We start from the raw sequence: 18,226 nt of genomic DNA, 5'->3' as shown, positions 1-18,226 counted from the left end.
AAGTGCAATGCGTACCAGAAAAGCATACCCACTTGTCTTCAAAGGAAAAGTTGCAATTTTTAAATGTATTGATTGCAGTAGTGAGACGTAGCATTTCAGACTTTACTACCACTTGGTGGTAGTAGAAGTAGTTTGCCACTGTTTGCAGACACGTTGGCATCATCCATGGAAACAACAGGGAACCAAGGTAACCGGCAGGTAATCAACACAATCACAAGAAGGTAACAGATTTAATCTGTGAGCAATCACTGACCAACCGAACAGGAAATACATGTTTTTTCCTCAGCAATCAGAGGTTGCCAGGCGGTCTCCAGCTAATCTCCAGGACTCTGTGATGAAGCCTAGATGGCAGTGTGATTAAACCATTAATAACGTATACGTTTGTAAAACGTAAAATTTGCTATAACAGCATTAAAACATGGGAGTCAATGGCAACTGACTGACTTTTAAGGGAACCTCACATGGACATTAAAGAAATGGCCCTTATATACACTGGCTTTATTTTCCAGTCTCAGGGTTTGTCTTGCTTATATTGTGTTAATGTTGCTCAGTTTGTTAACATTTGCTGTATATTTTTTATTAAGTTACATTGCAGAAAAGGTGCATTGACAAATTAACTTGTAAAACAGGATAATAGTTTTATTTTAAAGTGAATACCTAATTAGAAGCTGTGTTGCTTTTAGCTCAGAAGCTAAAAGTGGTAGTACAGAGTACCGGTTTTACAGTTTTGTGAAGTTGGTGTTTGTGGGGTTTCTACAACTTTCCAAGTGGGGAAATTCGAGCTGAAAATTCCACCTTTATTTCCATCTTCCCGCCTGAGTACTGGAATAAAAATACCCTGTTAGTTGTTCAAAGTAAACTAATTAAAGATATTTAAAGAAAGTGCTAGATTGACAGATTAATAGCTGCTATTGTAAGGTTCAAACACTGGGATAATAATGATGACTGTTCTTAAAAAGCAATTACCAATTTTGGGCTGGAATATGACTGGAATATTGGCAAAATTATATATAATCAGAATTTGAAAGCTGCTAATGTCACACATTCCTTTCATCTTTCATTTTCATTGTAGTTCCTTGGTGCCACGGAGCTGACGGCTTTCATCGAGGGCTACTTCCTGAAGAACATGGTGCTGCTGATCGAACTCGATGGCTTCAAGCAGCTCCTGTACGAACCTTCCCCCGCCGAGAGCCCCGTGTCCAGCCCCGGCATCTGCTCCGACATCCTCCACGACCTGGAGAAGACTCTGGCCGCACGCATCCACTCCATCCACCTCTCCACCTCCAAGGGCTCCGTGGTGTGACGTCATCCTCACCGGAGCCCTTCGATCCAACCACAGCATCCATGTAATGCCACTTTTAGCATCCAGCGTCCCGCTTTACTTCCCCGTTTTCCCCTGACCAAGCACCCACCCTGCTGATGAAGAGGAGCTGTCGGATGTTTTTAAGTCAGGAATTCCCTTTAATTCTGCCTGTTGCAGCTCAATGGGGGTTCATGTTGCGACTTCCTGACCTTGAACTCTTTTGCCCTGTGGCTCCCATCGGTCACTCCACACCCTGAAGAGTAATAAAAACCTACAAGAAAAAACAAAAAAAACAGAACTGCCTTGACCCAACAGTATCATTTAGCTCTAACCATGATTCTAAAAAATTTCTATTGTATTTCATATAGGATACGTGCATGAAATACATAGGCTACTGTACACTGTTTTTCACTCAAAAAGGTAGAGTAGAATTTTAACTCAATAAATGCAGCTTCGTTATCATCTGCGAAATGAGACTGTGGTTTACAAACAATAATACTTTATGGAAGTGGATGCCATTACACATGCCAAAATCTAGATATAACCCTTCTATACAACCAATAAAAGTGATTAGTAGCAAAGCCAGCAGGCGGACTTTTAGGTGGCTCTTATTTACATCTCATTCTGTCTCTTCTATGTTGGATTCACTGTGTTATATCTACTGTGTGCAGAGGCCAAACTGATCACAGGAACTTCCACCGTGGCTGACACTGCGGCCGGCACTCATTCGACTAAAGACGGCCCACTCAGTGAAATCTATGCTGACTTATGCTTGAAACATGGATGCCCAACTGGGAAATTAACTTGCGATAACGCCCACGGACGACTCTTTTTAAAAAAAAAAAAATTATTGTTACTATTATTGGTATTTTTTTTTGCATGACATCTTGTCAACTGAGCTGACCCCTGGTGTTGCTTTTTATGCAGATATTACTTCACGGACCACTTTCGCAAGGGGAAGTAAGGGGAAAACGCTGCTTGTTAACTTTGTATCCACTGCAAAACTGATCAAAAGCGGGATTTGGAGAGGGGGGGTTTCAATTGGCAGGGACTTTCTCTTTAAAGATGCTTAAAGTAAGCATGTTAATACATTCTGAAAGTCATAGTGTTAGTTTTTTTGTTATTGTTTTTTTTGTTTTGTTTTTTGTAAGCTGATGTACAGTATCCCCACCTCCCCTACACACACCCGCTTGGCTGCTGACACCAGTCTCATTGAATGTGCTCCCTGCTGTGCGTCTTGTTTATGCAAAGTTGCATGTTTACTCTGTTCGTATGACTCCTCTGTTTTTGCTTTAGGTGTGCTTTCTGTGTAGACTGAGTAGGCTGAGTGAGGTGTTGAAGAGGTTTTGCCTCAAATTACTTGAGCTCTTTCAGATAATATTCTAAGCCATCGGGGTAGACCATGAGATGCATGTTAAAGTCACTCTTTGTTTAAGGCTTCACCCCCACATGAATTCTTCGAAGGAGAGGCTGAATCCTGCACAGAGCACTGAGTTTATTAGAGGCACAATTACCCTATTTATACCAGCCATCTGTATCTGGACACGTTCTCTCAATGCATATCTGATTTATGGGTCTTTACATTTACAACCGGTATAAAAATGCATCCTCGGTCTCTCCACTCTGCTTGTAATCAGTATGGAAATTAGTTGGACTTGTCAAAAAACATGGCACGTCCCACGTCAGGGTTCTGTTTATTTGACTGAGCTGCTCCATGAAGCAGCTCGGTAAAATAAGACCTCCAAATGTTGTGTGGTTTGGACATATGTTAATTGCAAGTCTAAATGGGGTAAATTTAGACGATGTTATTTGACTTACACAGCCACTTTATCCAGTTCAACTGCTCGTTAAATGTCTGATGAGTCTCGATTTCTGCTGCAACATTCAGGCGAAAGGGTCAGAATTTGGAGTAAACAACAGCACCTTGTTGAATCTGTGAAAGCAGGTGTTCACCCCGATATTAGAAAGGTGTATGGCTGGTGAGGGTAAATCTGTGAGTGCTGAGGTGTAAAATTAGCTTCAAATAAATTTAGTAAATCCAAACTAAAATAGTAGATTCCATAAAACAACCTGATGCATCTGATGTGTGAAGTTGCTCAAACTAAAAGAAAATGAAACAAGCACTTTTAGAGTTACAGCAGTGATCCAGAAGGATGGCAGCATAAACCTCATAAATTTCATGATCAGAGCACCCACTCAAGAATTTGTGTGGGCAGTCCTGTGGAAGATACTCAGACTTCTGCAGTCGCTATGCACACATCCTCCAAGTAGGCACGTGGGATATCTTTCCACAGCTTTCAATGTGCGTTCATAATTATGGACACCAACTGCTTTGTATTTTCCTCTCCTTCCTTTCTGGAAATTAGTTTAAAAAGCAAATGAAAGTGACACATCTTTGAAATACTAAACAATTGTTTTAATTTAGTTTAATTTAATCATCATGATAGATTTAAAAACTGTGTGAAGAAAAAACAAGCCTATATATTAAAAAAAAAAAACGGGAGATGATAACTATGACTACCAAGAAAAATGAGCGCAGTGTGCAGATGAAAGCGGTTAAAAGCTCAATTTAAGGTGAGGAGGAAAATAAACTTTCCCGTTCTGATATGTTTTAAACAAACAGTAACTCCGAAATTAAATTTGTTTATTATTTTTCTCAGAGATTAATCAAAACATTTTTTAAAAAAAGTTGCCGCTGCCGTTTTATTTCGCATGAATGTCAACTTCGGTTCAGGAAAGCGCCAAATTTTTAGATTAAAAACAGAAGTTCAACCAAATCTGAGGACAGTTTAACTGGAAAACAAGTACGCATATCTACCAATTTTTATCAATACCCAAAAAATGTTCAAAAGGTCAGAAGATGGTTTGGGGGTTGGAGGACTTGGTTGACTGGTGGTTTTTATGTAAAAGTGAATTTTCTTAATTCGCATCCAAAAAAGTGGGAATTTAAACTCAGTGCTCAAAGTGTGCAATAATTCAACCTTTTTATCCCTGTGATTGCATCAAATAACGCGTCTCACCCCTTAAAGGACCAAATGTAAACAACTGTCAGCTCTGCTGCTCAAAAGAACGTTTTAATCGAACCCATCCGATGTAACCGGTTCCTCTCTCCCTCTAAGGAAATCGCACACCACACAGTGTATTTCATGAATGTAACAGTGCAGCAAACGTGCAAAGTTTTCCAATCCAGCGAGAAACCAAAAAGAAAAGGAAACCAGATGCTTCACTTTGGCTAAACAATGCAAACATCGTTCAAGTGTCCTCATACTCTGTGGTGGTTGTTCCTCCTGTAATCGGAAGGTATCATTTAAAAAACTGTAGCACGTTCCAAAAATAATGATATTATTTGTTTTGGTTCCTGCAAATCATTTTAAGAGAGAGAGATTTGGGCATATACGCACACACACATTGACACAAAGCTGTAAATAGCTACAGAAAAGAAAGTACAGATGTTATCCTACAGCTTTATTTTCTTACCTACATACACGGCATGATATATTTTATTTTACATTCCGCTATTTTGTTTTACAAAAGGGAAAAGAATATATAGAGATATATAAATATAAACTTTAAAGTTTTAAAAATTAAGCAATATTTCCATTAAATTGTATTACTTTCAGTGGTATGATGTGCAATATGCCACAGGAGATGGAGTATAATGAGCTGAAAGACGATTATATACGAGTGACTGAGACTGAAACAGAAGGTTGAATATATATGAATATTATTTCTGTCTCTTTTGTGACGCCCCTTCATGTACTGTTTTGCCACCGTGGTGTTCATTTTTACCGTGAACCCTTTGAGGAAGCTGACAGTCACGATGTCGACTCACCACACTCGCTTCTTAAATGTGAAACGTAACTTTAAAAGATGCAAGCCGTTTTTGTCTCCGCAGAGGTGAAAAGGTTCACAATGATGTCAAGCACTTTCTGTGCCAGTGTTACTGTAGCCTCTCTCTCTCTCTCAATCGAAAAGCATTAGTATTTCAACTGTGAGCTTAAGTTTCAGTCTTATTGTGATTTTTTTTTTTTTCAAAGAAACATATATGGCTTTGACATTAGAATAGAGAGGAAAAAACAATCCTTTTTTTAAATCTGTCTTAATGTTACGCCATTAGCAAAAGACTAACTTTAGCCCCTGTACTGGCGCTTTTGATTCCAAACTGGGTCCAAGCTTTAGAGTAAGTGTCGGTTCGCATGGCTCTTCTTGTTTAATGTTGTTGAGAATGTGCTCTATACACCAGCTTCGTCCACCGAGACCCTCCCCTTTATTTGCCTGCATACTTGTTCCTAATAAACGACACTTCTCCTAGATGCAGTGAAAACGTGCATGGGATATTCACTAGATTTCACACCCAACCGAGGGGGAGGGATGAACTTTTGCATTTTTTTTTCTTTTCCTTTGATGAGAACATGTATATTGTACAAAATATATATATATATGAAATATAAATTATACATGGTGTGAGGAGCAGGGATGTGGTGGAGTATAACAACAAAAAGGAATGTTACACTCGTGCTACAGTTTCTGTCGTTCCATGACATGCTTTTGTGGACAGCTAATAAAAGACCACAGGTTAAATCATATTAAAGGTCTCTGATTTTATTTCGCTTCGTCTCTGGAATGTTTTTCTCCATGATGGTGCGTTTATTCACGAAAAATAGAACAAGCCGAGATTTCCCCATCTTTCAGCTGCTTATATTTTATTTGGACAGAACTTTTTTTTTGTAGTTTTGCTATGGGCTCAAATTGTGGTCGTAAATCAGTTTTGTATGTGTAAAAAGAATTTGTGTGTGCGTAAAAAGATTTGTGTGTGGACTTAGCCAAAAAAAATACCTGTGAAACTCTGCACTCAAGTTTCAAGTTACAAGTACGAATTTTGACCCAGTTTTTCTTTCTTTCATCTGATTGGCCAATGTCATGTCAATCACAAATTTAACTATCCAATCAGAGAACAAGTGGGTTTGGCTATTGGAGGGGTGCTTTATGGAGTTTCAGATCCTTCGGTTGGCTTAGGTGCAGGGCCACGTTTCACACTACTAGGCTAAACCCCAAATTACTAGACAACATAAGCAATTTTCTCATTCAAAAACAAAGAAGAGATGGTAAAATTCAAGTTTTTTTTATTGCAGAAAGATTTGCAAGCTGAAAATGTTCACTGGTTTTAGATACACACGTCTTAGAGATCAATGATATGTTCTTCAGAACATCAGAATGAATGGAAAGCAACAAAAGCACCAACGTTTAAACCGGTCAGAGTGTTTTTGGTGAACCATCTCATTAAGAGAGATTTGGATTTCTACTGAAACTCTATTCTCACTTCCTCTGTGAAAGATGACTCCACTTTAAATTCGTGAGTGAGCGAGTGTTCACAAAGGGATTTTTTTTGGAGGAACGCTAACCCACACTCCTCGCATACGTAGCTCTTTGGCTTCCCGGCGTGAGTCCGCCTGTGTTTCTTCATGTGGTAAGACAACCTGAAACCTTTGTCACATATGTCACATTTAAATGGCTTCTCTCCCGTGTGGATCCGCATGTGCGACTTCAAATAGCCCGACTGGATGAAGGCTTTGCCGCACACTTCGCACTTGTATGGCCGCTCCCCGGTGTGGTACCTGTTGTGGAGCCTGAGCTCGTTGGCGGTCAGGAAGGTCTTCCCGCACACGGTGCACTGGTGCGGCCTCTCTCCTGTGTGGATGAGCTCGTGCCTCTTCAGTGACGTCTCCTTCATGAACTGCTTGCCGCAGCTGTTGCAGGGATACCGGACCCCGATGTGGACTTGCTCCACATGGTTTGTGAGCTGCAGCTTGGTACGATACGCCATGTTGCACTGTGTGCAGGCCCACGGCCTCTCCTCCGAGTGCGTTCCCATGTGGACCGTGAGCTCCGAGGCCGAGCGGTAGCACTTCCCGCACTGCCAGCAGAGGAAGGGTTTCTCCCCAGTGTGTTTCCGCTGATGCACCGTCAGACAGTTGGAGGACCTGAACTTCTCCGGGCACAAGTTACAAACATAAGGGAACTCTCCTTTATGGATTCTCTGATGAATGGCGAGGTAGGACAGCTGGATGAAGCTTTTGTCACACTGCGGGCAGGGATACGGCCCGGAGAAGTTGTGCTGTTTCTCGTAGTGTTCCCTCAAGCGTCTCAGTAAAGTGAAAGTCTTGTCGCACATTGTGCACTGCATAGGTCTGTGCATTAGCTTGTGCCTCTCAAAGGCAGCCTCGTTTGCCAGGATCTTCCCACACTCTTTGCAGTACAGGGGGTCGTGGATCCTCTGGTGCACTTTGAGCATGGTCATGCTCTTGAACTCTTTCCCGCAGTCGTCACATTTCATAATATCCCTCATTTCCAGCTTGCAAACGTTCTCCTGGTGGTCCTTCAAAGCGGACAGGTATTCGAAGTGCTTGCCACAGTTGGAACACCACACTGGGATCTTCAGAGGGGCCCCTTGCTGGAGGTCAGCGCTGCTCGCGTCGCTTTGGCTCGGCCCCGCCCTATGCTCCTTCTTCCACAAGAATCGACTGGTTTTCTTGTGACAGATGGCGTAAATCTGGTGTCTCTTGAGGCCGTGCATGTGTTTGAAGCGCTTCTTGCAGTGGACGCAGTGATACGGCCGATCGTCCGTGTGACACTGTATGTGTCTGTTCAGGGTTTTGACGCTGTCAAACGCTCGAGAGCACACCGGGCATACTTTCAGGCCTTTTTTGGCCACTTTTCGCACAGGCACAGCGGGGGGCTCCTCACATGTGTCTGCAGGAGTGTCCAGATTACTTTCCTGCTTATCAGCGTCTCCAGTCTCCACGCAGTTCTGCGTAAAAGTTTCGGCTTCAGCCAAAATCTGCTCCACCGTCTTGGTCTGCTCCTCTCTGATGCCCTCATGACCGTGAATAATCTGATGCTTCTTTAACGTGTCTTTGTACTTGAAGCCTTTCTCACATGTGACGCAAATAAAGGGACGCTCTTCGGAGTGAGATCGTAAATGCTTTGCAATGTCTGCAGTGCAGGGGAGGATCCTGCTGCAGATGGGACAGACTTTACCCTCCATCGACACCTCCGAAGCTGGCTGCGTATTTGAGCGCTGAGCCTCTTTCCTCCTTACCTTCTTCTGCTCTCTGCTTTTACAGATCTCCTTCTGGTGTCTCTTTAAAACATAAGGATTCTTGAATTTCTTCTCACAGAAAGAGCACTTGTATGGGCGATCCTCTGAGTGAGACTTCATGTGCCGCTCCATGTCCACTCGGCGAGCAAAATACTTCCCACAAAAAGAGCAGTTTCTGTCTTCTGACATCTCTGAGGTGCTTGGATCCCCTGAGTCTTCCTCTTTACCGCTGTTGTACATCTCCCCCCTTTCGTGGACGCGCATGGTGTGTCTGTTCATGTCGTAATGGTCCCTGAATCGTTTGTCGCAGCTGGTGCACTTGTACTTAAGGTCCCGGTTTGCATCGTGAATCTCCTGGTGCCGTCTCATGGCCGCCGCCCGCAGGAAAGTCTTATTGCACACAGGACATGTTTTATTGTTAGGGTATTTTTTCCTTTGTCTCTTAGCCGTCGCTGAGTCTTGATCCTCTTTTAAGGCTCTTCTCTTCAACTCAAGTCTTTTGCTTTGTTTAAGTGGTTGAAAAGCGGCCGGCTTTAAGGCATCGCCTGCTTCCTCTTGCGTTCCGTCTTCTTCCGTTTCCTCCTCATTTATTACATTTTCTTCTTGGTCATCGACCAAACTGGGCGCCTGTTCGATCTGGATGTAGTCCAGCAGCGTCACAGTTTCACCCTCCACCTGGACGGTCATGCAGCTTTCCAGCTGCTCTGGTGCGTGCTGTAACTGTATTTGGTCTGGATCGATCACAACCTTCTCCAGCTGAGGAAGGGACAGCGAGGACAGGATGCAATTCCCAAATGAAGATGGAATGGCCTGAGTTTCATCTGAAGGAGAAAGAAGAATGCATTAGTTTTGTTAGAGTGTCAAAGCTCAAAGAAAAAGCAAAAGTGTGTTCGTGGTAGTGTTGTGCATAATATCAGTTTGCTGGTAAAAGGTTCCTGCAGCCTGAGTGGCCTACATGTACCATTCCATGCTCCTAGCAGTGGCAAGGACACAAACAAACACCAAAACTAGAAAAAAAATAGAGTGACCACCAAGTGCTAAACCAGTCCCTCTTGGGGGTTGTGAATTGGTGTTATTCTGTGTTAGTCCAAATATTCCTGTAATGTTGTGAGTAGTGTGCTTGTGATATTATAAAAATCCCATGAAGGGACCACAACTCGCCCATCTTGGACTTCAGGAAGCTTCTGTAGTCCTCATTTGCTCTGCAGTCATAAAGCAGCTCTTCACCTGCTGGATGTTCTGGTTAGAGCTGCCCTCTAGCTGCCCAAAAATGAACTACCATTGCCTGCTGGAGTCCAAGATGGTGGAGTTGAATGCTGTTTGACCACACGAGGAGAAACTATGTGGGCCACCACAGCACTGAAATGGTTCACCAACCAGTGCAAAAATGTGAATTAAGAAGACCTCAAGCTAACTGGTTAGCAGCTTCTGAACTTTCAATATAAGAGCAAGAGGACTTTCCACAGATTAACACAAAGATTCACAAAATATAATTGGAAGATTGTTAATATGACAAAGAAGCCACTACGCTGTATGTACGAAACAAAGAAACAAAAAAATCCCCTGAAAAATATAATTGACTGCACACATAACTAGACTCCTCAATTACTTTTTGTTTTTTAAGTGATGGTATACCTCCTGCTTGGTGTATGACTTTGTGTCAGACTGTGTGATTGTGGTGTTGTTTTTTGCGTAGCCATTTCCTTTATTGTCAGGTTTATAAAACTATGTAAAAGCTTTCATTTTCGTGATGAGTTGCTCTCATCGATCGGTTCACATCACATTTTCAGATCTCTTGGAACCCCGGTCAAGATGGTGCTTAAAAAATAAAAAATAAAATAAGTGCTACCACCTAATTTTAAGAGCTGGATGTTTTTAGGTATGAATGGTCTGTTTATGACAAATGTTATGAGACTAGTTAACCATCAAAGAAGAAAAATGTTCTGACCACCAATTATCGGTTGGTATTAGGGCTGCCACAAACAATTATTTTGATAGTCGACTAGTCACCGATTATTTCTGCGATTAGTCGACTAATCAGATCATGCAACGATTGGACTTAAAACGTACAGCTTATTGCACCAGCACACATCTGCTCTTATATAACTATCATTATGTGCTAACTAAAAATAAAGACAAGATGATAGTTTATTAAATTTTAATGAAATTTGCAGATTGTTTCAGTGAAGTTTAATAAACTCAGCCGTCTGCTCCTTGTTATCTAAAATATAACAGGACACCGGAGTATATTCTCGACCATCTCACACTTCTGATAATCAGTTGTCTGCTTGACGTTTATTCAGCTGTGTAAAAACTATAACTTTAATCTTAGCCAAACCGATTTACTCAGGAACAAATAAAGTACTAAAAAAAGCCAAACAATAACATTTAAGTTATCTAAGTGACTTATATATGTTTAACCTGAGTAACGAAAGACAGCGGTGGGTTTGAAAACGATTTGCTGGGAGTCCGGTGTTCTCACGGGCTCTAGTTAGCCTTGAACCCCGGCTAACTATTGAGCTGGTGGGTAACAGACGTCTCCGAAAACGTCGGAGCGCTTTTGAAAATATGTGGTGTCTTGATAAACTGAGCAGATATTTGAGGTTTACACAGCTACATTCTCGCCAAACGTTTATTTTGTGACCCAGAAAGAATACTAAGAGTAATATTAAAACTAACTAGCTGCCGCCATTGTTGACAACTGCGTTGGGCCGCGCTATGAATTCTGGGACAGAGCTAGTTCTTCTTCGGGGTTTAACGGCAGCTGGCATCCTTGTACATGCAGTGCTGCCATCTTCTGTTTCAGTCCGTTATTACACTCTTAAATCCTACCACTTATTCCTGCGTCTTTTGGGATCTTACAAAGCTTCAAACGACGCATCGACTATTAAATCAGTCGTCGACGATCGTCGACGTAATCGTGACTAGTCGACTAATTTTTGCAGCCCTAGTTGGTATGCTGCAAAGCAGAGATAAATGTAGTTTTTGTTACATTTCTTCCACAGAAGTAAAAGAGAGTAGAATGTGGACCATTTAAACTTTAATTGTTTTAGTAACAGGTTGAGGACATTTTAATCTTCTCTCAAAGTGAAACATTAATGTTCATCAGGTTACTTTTTCTACAAATAACCTAACTGAAAATAAACTGCAAATAAACTCTTCTAACCTTTTCCACATGTCTGCGTTCTGTCTAAATACACTTTGCTGCTGTATTGTATGCCAACTGAGATGAGCAGATCATGCCAGAGATCACTACAGCTCAGAGAACAGCTGGACAGTGTTTGTAGACAAGTCCATCATCCATTCAGACTACATTAGCAACAATGTGCTCGTGACCCAAGACGAGACTCACCGCTCCAGTCGAAATGTCCCAGTGTTGTGTGATATTGCAGTACAGTTTTTAGGTGCTGCAGGTCAGGAACCGAGTGTGTACACTCCTCCAGAGCTGAAGGGACGGCACTGAGCATGGAAGCAGTCTAGAGAAGAAATGCAAAAAATACAAATAAAAGGAAATAAAAAGGTAGCCAAGGCCAAAATTTCACCATAAACCCTCTTCTGACTTGAAAGATTACTTGGAAAATTTGTAATTTTTTAAATGCAAACTGGACTTATTTAGGGAAGTAGAATAGTGCTGGAAAGGCCGCTTTGCCACACTTATTCTAGTACCTGTTGAATATCTGGAACTGGAAGAAGCTTCTCCAATCTGGACAGGAAGTCCAGCATTAAAACCTGAATAGCACTGTCATATTCAGGCCCAAAGTCAGTAGGGAAAACATGCTGAGGGTGGAAAAGAAATGTGTATTATATATTCTGTTTCTCTATTATTAGATAGGATACATGAGTTTGACAGCACATGATGTTACAAACCTGGAAGAACCTGTCCTTCTCTTCAGGATCCTTCAACAACAATTCAACCTGATCCACAAAGTTGGACTCTGGAAACTCAACATCTGCAAAAGACGGCTGGAAAAAAAAAAAACTAAAAATCACAAGCTGCAATTTAGGAAGAAAAAAAAAAAATAATAATCGGAGGGAAACTATGACCAGGCTGCTGGCCTACAGGGCACTTGTTTTTCTTCTAAAGGATCTAACCTGTGCTGCCCAAGTCGACACGAGGGCCTTGATCCTGTTCAGGTGCATCTCGATGGTTTCTCTGTCCGTTATCTGCTCGGTCCGACACAATTCAAGAACAACCTGAAACAAGATTTTATTAATTAAAAAAAACATTAACAAAGTCCAACTACAGCAGGGACTCTCCTGGCTTAGAAACAGGCCTGATTAAACAAGGCAGCAAACAGTCAGCACACCACATTTCCCTGATTACTGTAACCATTACTAAAAACAACACAGCCACACAGGATTGGCCTGTTGTCCATGTTTGGGAAGGATTTCAAAAAATGATCCGTTATCAGTATTATACATGACTATAGGGTAAAAATAAACAGCTGTACAACTACATAACAGTTAAAGAGATACATTTTAGAGTCCCTAACCCAAAAAAATTTCCAGTTCTCTCACCATGCAGCACTTTATCATCTGGTGAACTCACTCAGTTTTATTTAGGGAAGCTACTAGAACTGGTCTGCATGCTTTAATGTTACACAAGCAATAGTTTTTTTTACTGTACATTAGTACAGCACAGCACAAGTAACACTGTTTCTGCTCTTCTTAGAAAGAATGCAATTCAGAAAGATGGGTGACGGCGTCGATCTCTAAAGAGCCGTTAGCCTCCAGTGACTTCAATCAAGGGCCCCAAAGATTTCTCTAAACCTCGCCTATGGCAGCCACTCTTCCACACGAGGGACTTACCCGTGCTCTGAGTCCCAGGAGGAGCTGAGCTTTCTGATCTGCATTTAGCATCTCAGGGACGATTTCTGTGACCGTGCTGATGAACTCCTCCACCATCCCATAGTCGTGCACGCTTCCCCCCTGCACGACGTGCCACATGGCCGCAGATACCAGGCGCAGAGGAGGTATGAAGAGGCGAAGAGATGGCAACAGGAGAGGTGGATCTGGAAAATATTTGTACAATATTTAAAAAGTTACTCACTGTAGATTAAATTAATCTGGAGCCTTGCAAAATAAACGGAAACTATCAAGAGAATGTGAAGAAGCAACTGCTTTGACTTTATGACAAAATATCTCTGCATTAGGTGCTCAAGATTGAAAATGGATTAAGTCCCGGAGTGGATGAAGGAGCAGATGTTGAAGGCTGTGGTTAAATAGTCCCAGATAGAAATCATGCTCCGTTACAAAGAAATTAAGTTAGAAGCTTAGGAGCATAGCCAGAATAGCTTTCCACCTGTGAAGGGAACTCTTAAAGTGAAGTAAAGCACGATGATGCTGAACACTTCCTGTGGATTAGTGCTTACAGCAGGTTGGAGGCGTAATGTAGCACTAGATTAATGTGCTCTCCACTGGCCGTTACACTAATTGTTTGACAAAAACAGATCAGACGAGGTGCAACTCCACTGCTGTTATGCAAACACAGAGAGAAAGAGAGACAGTGGAGTCTATTTCAAACTTTCCACATGAATGAAAGCTCATAAATGCTGAAGATCACTGATTTAAGGTCAACTGCATTTACATGAAGTAACGCATTATATACAGTGCTGTAAAAACCAAACAAAAAAAAGTCAAGTCACATCTCATTTGCTTACATTTCGCCAGGAAAAAGGGATATATGACAAAAAAAAGTTTGTACAACAAGCCTGAACGTGAGCATTTGGTACACCGGTATCGCCTTTATTGTTCAACACATCCTGAACTGTCTCACAGAAGATTCCTTGTCATTTTTTTAGTCTTCAGGATTAGTTCTCCAGGCTTTTGGGAGGACGTTCAAAGCTCTTCTTTGGATGTCAGCCATCTTTAGATGATCCCACACTGCTCCAATAAAGTTGAAATCCAGACTCACGACCTGTCTGAGGCCAATCCATGACCGATAGTGTGCACTGGCAGTGTGTTTAATCATTTTTCATGATTAAAAGGTTCAAGGTTCTTTATTTGTCACATGCATAGTTATACAAGTATAACACACAGTGAAATGAAACAGTGAAAAAAATGAGGCACCTCCTAATCAGATGTCTGCTAGATGGCATTACATGGTGATTTAGCATGCTTCAGCCTTTCCCTTCATTAAGAATGACTTCTCAACAACCAACCTTCCACTGAGGTGAAGAGCAGATGACTCAACTGATGAGCAAGGTGCTTCTATTGTCAGGCCTTTGCAGGATTTTCTTCCCGTTTCTTCAGGACTTACTATTTTATGTTGTCACACTGTGTTATTACTGTGATTTAGTGTTTATGTCACTGGCTGCTAGTAAAAGTGACTAAAGATACGATTTAAAATGAGTTCTTTGCTAAATTGCCGCTTAAGTATAGATGAAACACTGCTTCATCCCTTGAGTTAGAAGCCTTTCTTGTGCTCAAATAATTCATAATAGCTCAAATAGTTCAAACTATCACAAAGAATTACAAGAAAGTCTAGCTTTGGGAGAAATATACAAAGTAATGAGAGGTGGCTCAAAACTTTTACACAGTGACTTACAGCTGAAGTGAACCTCACTAAGTTTGCAATTGAGAGCTTCGGTGTGTTGTGTCAAAAGCGATCGTCTTCCAAAAAGTGATTTGGGGTATGTGCCAAAAAACGAGCATGGGAATTTAAAATGTTGTTATAGTCTGTCAACATATGTCAAACATATTGCTCAGTAATGATGTGAAGTCACTGAGAGCCTGTAAGAATTTTCCTGTTGCAAGGTAGATCCAGGTTAAATGTCTCATTAATATTAAAAATCTCTTTCAAGAGAGATCTGGCCAGGAGGACAGCAGAAATTTCAACAGGTTTAACATTACAGTTGTATAAACAAACCGAAAGAACTAGATTTATTATACCATACCATACCATACCACCTTTATTTATAAAGCACTTTAACATAAAACCAGAGTTCACAAAGTGCTGTACATGCTAAAAGCATAAGTAAAGAAAATTAAAATGAGATAAGATAAAATAAATAACTAAAAAACTAAAATAAATTGAAACATGTCAAAACAAATTGAGTCAACCCCTCTAATCAATGCCAAAGGCTTCAGCGAATAAATATGTTTTAAGAAGACTTTTAAATTCAGAGAGAGAAGAGGCCTGCCTAACATGCAAGGGTAGATCATTCCACAACTTTGGAGCAACTACAGCAAAAGCACGATCACCTTTAGATTTATACTTAGTTTTTGGTACCTTAAGGAGCTGCTGATTGGCGGACCTAAGGGAACGGGCAGGTGTATATGGTTGTAGTAGCTCCGAGAGGTAGGGGGGGGGCAGGCCATTAAGAGATTTAAAAGCAAATAAGAGAATTTTAAAAACAATCCTAAAATGTACAGGTAGCCAGTGGAGTGAAATTAAAATTGGGGTAATGTGCTCAAACTTTTTTGTTCCAGTTAAAAGACGTGCTGCAGCATTTTGCACAACCTGCAGGCGCCTAATGGACGCATCACTAACCCCAAAATAAAGTGCGTTACAATAATCCAGCCTAGAAGTAACAAAGGCATGGATTACTGTCTCAAAATGCTGTTTTGATAAGATGGGCTTTATTTTGGCTAATTCCCTCAAATGAAAAAAGCTAGATCTTACAACAGCTCTGACCTGGCTTTCAAGTTTAAGATTTGCCTCTATTTTAACTCCCAGATTAGTGATGACTGGTTTAACATACTGTGCCAGTGAACCAAGATCTATAATAGTGGCCTCAGAAGCGCCACCAAAAACCATCACTTCTGTTTTCTGTTCATTAAAATGTAAAAAGTTCAAAGCCATCCAGGCCCTTATATCATCAAGGCATCTGAGCAGCGGGTCTACTGAGAAGCCATTTATCTTTTTAAGTGGGAAATAAATCTGGGAGTCATCGGCGTAGCAGTGGAAAGAAATCCCATGTTTCCTGAAAATAGACCCAAGGGGTAGGAGATATAGAGAGAAAAGAAGTGGGCCTAAAACTGAACCCTGTGGGACCCCACATTGAAGAGAAGCAACAGAGGATACAAACTCCCCGAGTTTCACAGAGAAAGTTCGCTCTGCCAAATAGGATCTGAGCCACTGCAGTGCGGTACTCCGCATACCCACCAACTGCTCTAAACGGGAAATTAAAATATTATGATCCACTGTATCAAAAGCAGCAGTTAAATCTAACAGCACAATAATAACACAGTCACCTGAGTCATTTGCCAAAAACACATCATTAAAAACTCTTAAAAGGGCAGATTCGGTACTATGTAAAGCTTTAAAACCAGATTGGAAAACTTCTAAAATACCGTGTTCTTCTAGGAAGGACATTAATTGCTTGTAAACTACCTTTTCAAGAATCTTTGAGATAAAAGGCAGTTTGGAAATAGGTCTGTAATTCGCAATAATATCAGGATCAAGAGCATTATAAATATAGATACAATAAAGCAGACAGAGATAATTTCTTTGTTTTATATATAATTATTTTAAGTAAAGATATCAGAGAATAAATAAACAAAACAACAACGACGAAACAGAAATATCTGCCACACTTTGGCACAACAGGGCCCTCAGGTGGGTCTAGGCACTGGGAGTTTAGGGTGACTGATACGGCTACCCCCATATACATTCACAGGCTAACAAGAGCGTCGTAATTATGATGCACCAGACATGAGCGTCTCTACCCAGATGGTAAACTCGGCTGTGAAAGCCCGGGCTCTCTAATGAGGAAAACTTAGGGACTGTAAAAGTACATGTACACATCAACACACTTTTTCGTTTGAATAACAATATATAAACGGCGTTGCTCGTTATATATTTAATGTTTATTCGACTTTCATACATTAGGTGTCATAACGCTTCGCTACTCTGGTTAAAGCCCCCGAAGGCAGCATCTGTGGCTGTTACAGTTAGTGCTAATTTCGGTTGCTAACTGATGCCAACCCGCTGCTGCTAGTTAACCACCCCTGCCCAATACATTAAAGCATGCAGTCATAAAATAACCGAAAGCGTTGTTAGATAACTATCTTTGCTGACGCTGAGCTCCTTCCACTAACCACCGCACGCAGCAGCTCCCTGGCGCTGTAACGTAGCACAACGATACCGCCATGTCAGAGCGGGGTACGCCATGTTCAAAATCGGGCGCACACACACAAAAAGAAAAGCCAATAACTCGTTGCGACATAGAAATCTTTACATACACGTTAGCTTACCGTTATTAACATGTCGTGGGCTCTCCATGTTGTCTCAAAAAGCGCTCAAGCGAATAAGCAAATCAACTCGGGGTTGTTGTGAGTTGCAGTCCGCCGGACCCTGCGGTGCAAGTTGCCGGGGAGGAAGGGCGGCTCGACGATCTGGTAGAAACGCGCAGGCGTACTCAACACATTAAGTTTTGCTGGTTATTACTCAGTAGCGTCAGTCTGTTGCTGTTTTGTGTCTTCTCATACGACCTGCTAGGGCACATCTTCTGTTACGTTCGGTGACGGAAGCACATGTATGATAAATCTACAAAACTTGTGATTTTCTTCTTCTGCTTCTTACAAAGCTAACATGTCCGTCTTCTTCTCCTGTGCATGTCAGGATCACACGATGCATGATCGCTGCCCTCTAGAGGCGTTTTAAGGAACTATGTCCAAACAGTATGTGATTCTCAGGAGCAAATACGAGGAATTCTTTAGTTTTTCCTTGTTTATTTAATCTCACTGTACCGGTACTGAGAGACACAGTCGACCCTCATCCATGCATGGGATGTACTATTAACAGATAGGGGAAGTAGCTGACATCAAGAAATCCTATAAGTACAGTAAAGGACAACACGGAGGCTCTGATCATGGCAGCA

General features: G+C 41.4%; 2 protein-coding genes across 3 annotated transcripts in view; one reads left to right on the top strand and one right to left on the bottom strand.

The window, feature by feature from the left end:
• The window catches only part of LOC147310164 (ankyrin repeat- and BTB/POZ domain-containing protein 3-A), a 264,271-nt gene extending 258,377 nt beyond the window's left edge, over positions 1 to 5,894 (top strand). For both annotated transcript variants that reach the window (XM_086268998.1, XM_086268996.1), the window contains one exon: positions 1,073 to 5,894. In XM_086268998.1, coding sequence (XP_086125124.1) covers positions 1,073 to 1,303 — 231 coding nt within the window. In that variant the 3' untranslated portion in view covers positions 1,304 to 5,894. The remainder of the gene's footprint in view (positions 1 to 1,072) is intronic.
• A 515-nt stretch (positions 5,895 to 6,409) lies between these two features.
• Positions 6,410 to 17,951, bottom strand: LOC147310163 (uncharacterized). Its single transcript, XM_086268995.1, has 7 exons — positions 17,601 to 17,951; positions 13,212 to 13,414; positions 12,495 to 12,596; positions 12,270 to 12,365; positions 12,069 to 12,179; positions 11,755 to 11,878; positions 6,410 to 9,223 (listed from the first exon to the last, which is right to left on the bottom strand). The coding sequence occupies exons 1-7, from the start codon at positions 17,626 to 17,628 to the stop codon at positions 6,603 to 6,605; spliced, it is 3,285 nt and encodes a 1,094-aa protein (XP_086125121.1). The 5' UTR covers positions 17,629 to 17,951; the 3' UTR covers positions 6,410 to 6,602.
• Positions 17,952 to 18,226: the final 275 nt, after the last annotated feature.

This window comes from Aulonocara sp. 'chitande type north' Nkhata Bay, linkage group LG17, assembly GCF_057382095.1.
Source record: "Aulonocara sp. 'chitande type north' Nkhata Bay isolate Kocher_YH1m ecotype deep benthic linkage group LG17, A_spYH_male_GT1.1, whole genome shotgun sequence".
In the NCBI taxonomy this organism is placed as follows: domain Eukaryota; kingdom Metazoa; phylum Chordata; class Actinopteri; order Cichliformes; family Cichlidae; genus Aulonocara; species Aulonocara sp. 'chitande type north' Nkhata Bay.
Note: the sequence above shows the minus strand (reverse complement) of the source record. Positions and strands in the feature narration are given on the sequence as shown.

Coding starts and splice junctions, on each gene's coding strand:
- LOC147310163 (XM_086268995.1), bottom strand. CDS start 17,628: ATGGAGAGCCCACGACATGTTAATAACG. Junction 13,415..17,600: donor CCCACGACATGTTAATAACG/GTAAGCTAACGT, acceptor AATATTTTCCAG/ATCCACCTCTCCTGTTGCCA. Junction 12,366..12,494: donor TGTCGACTTGGGCAGCACAG/GTTAGATCCTTT, acceptor TTTTTTTTCCAG/CCGTCTTTTGCAGATGTTGA.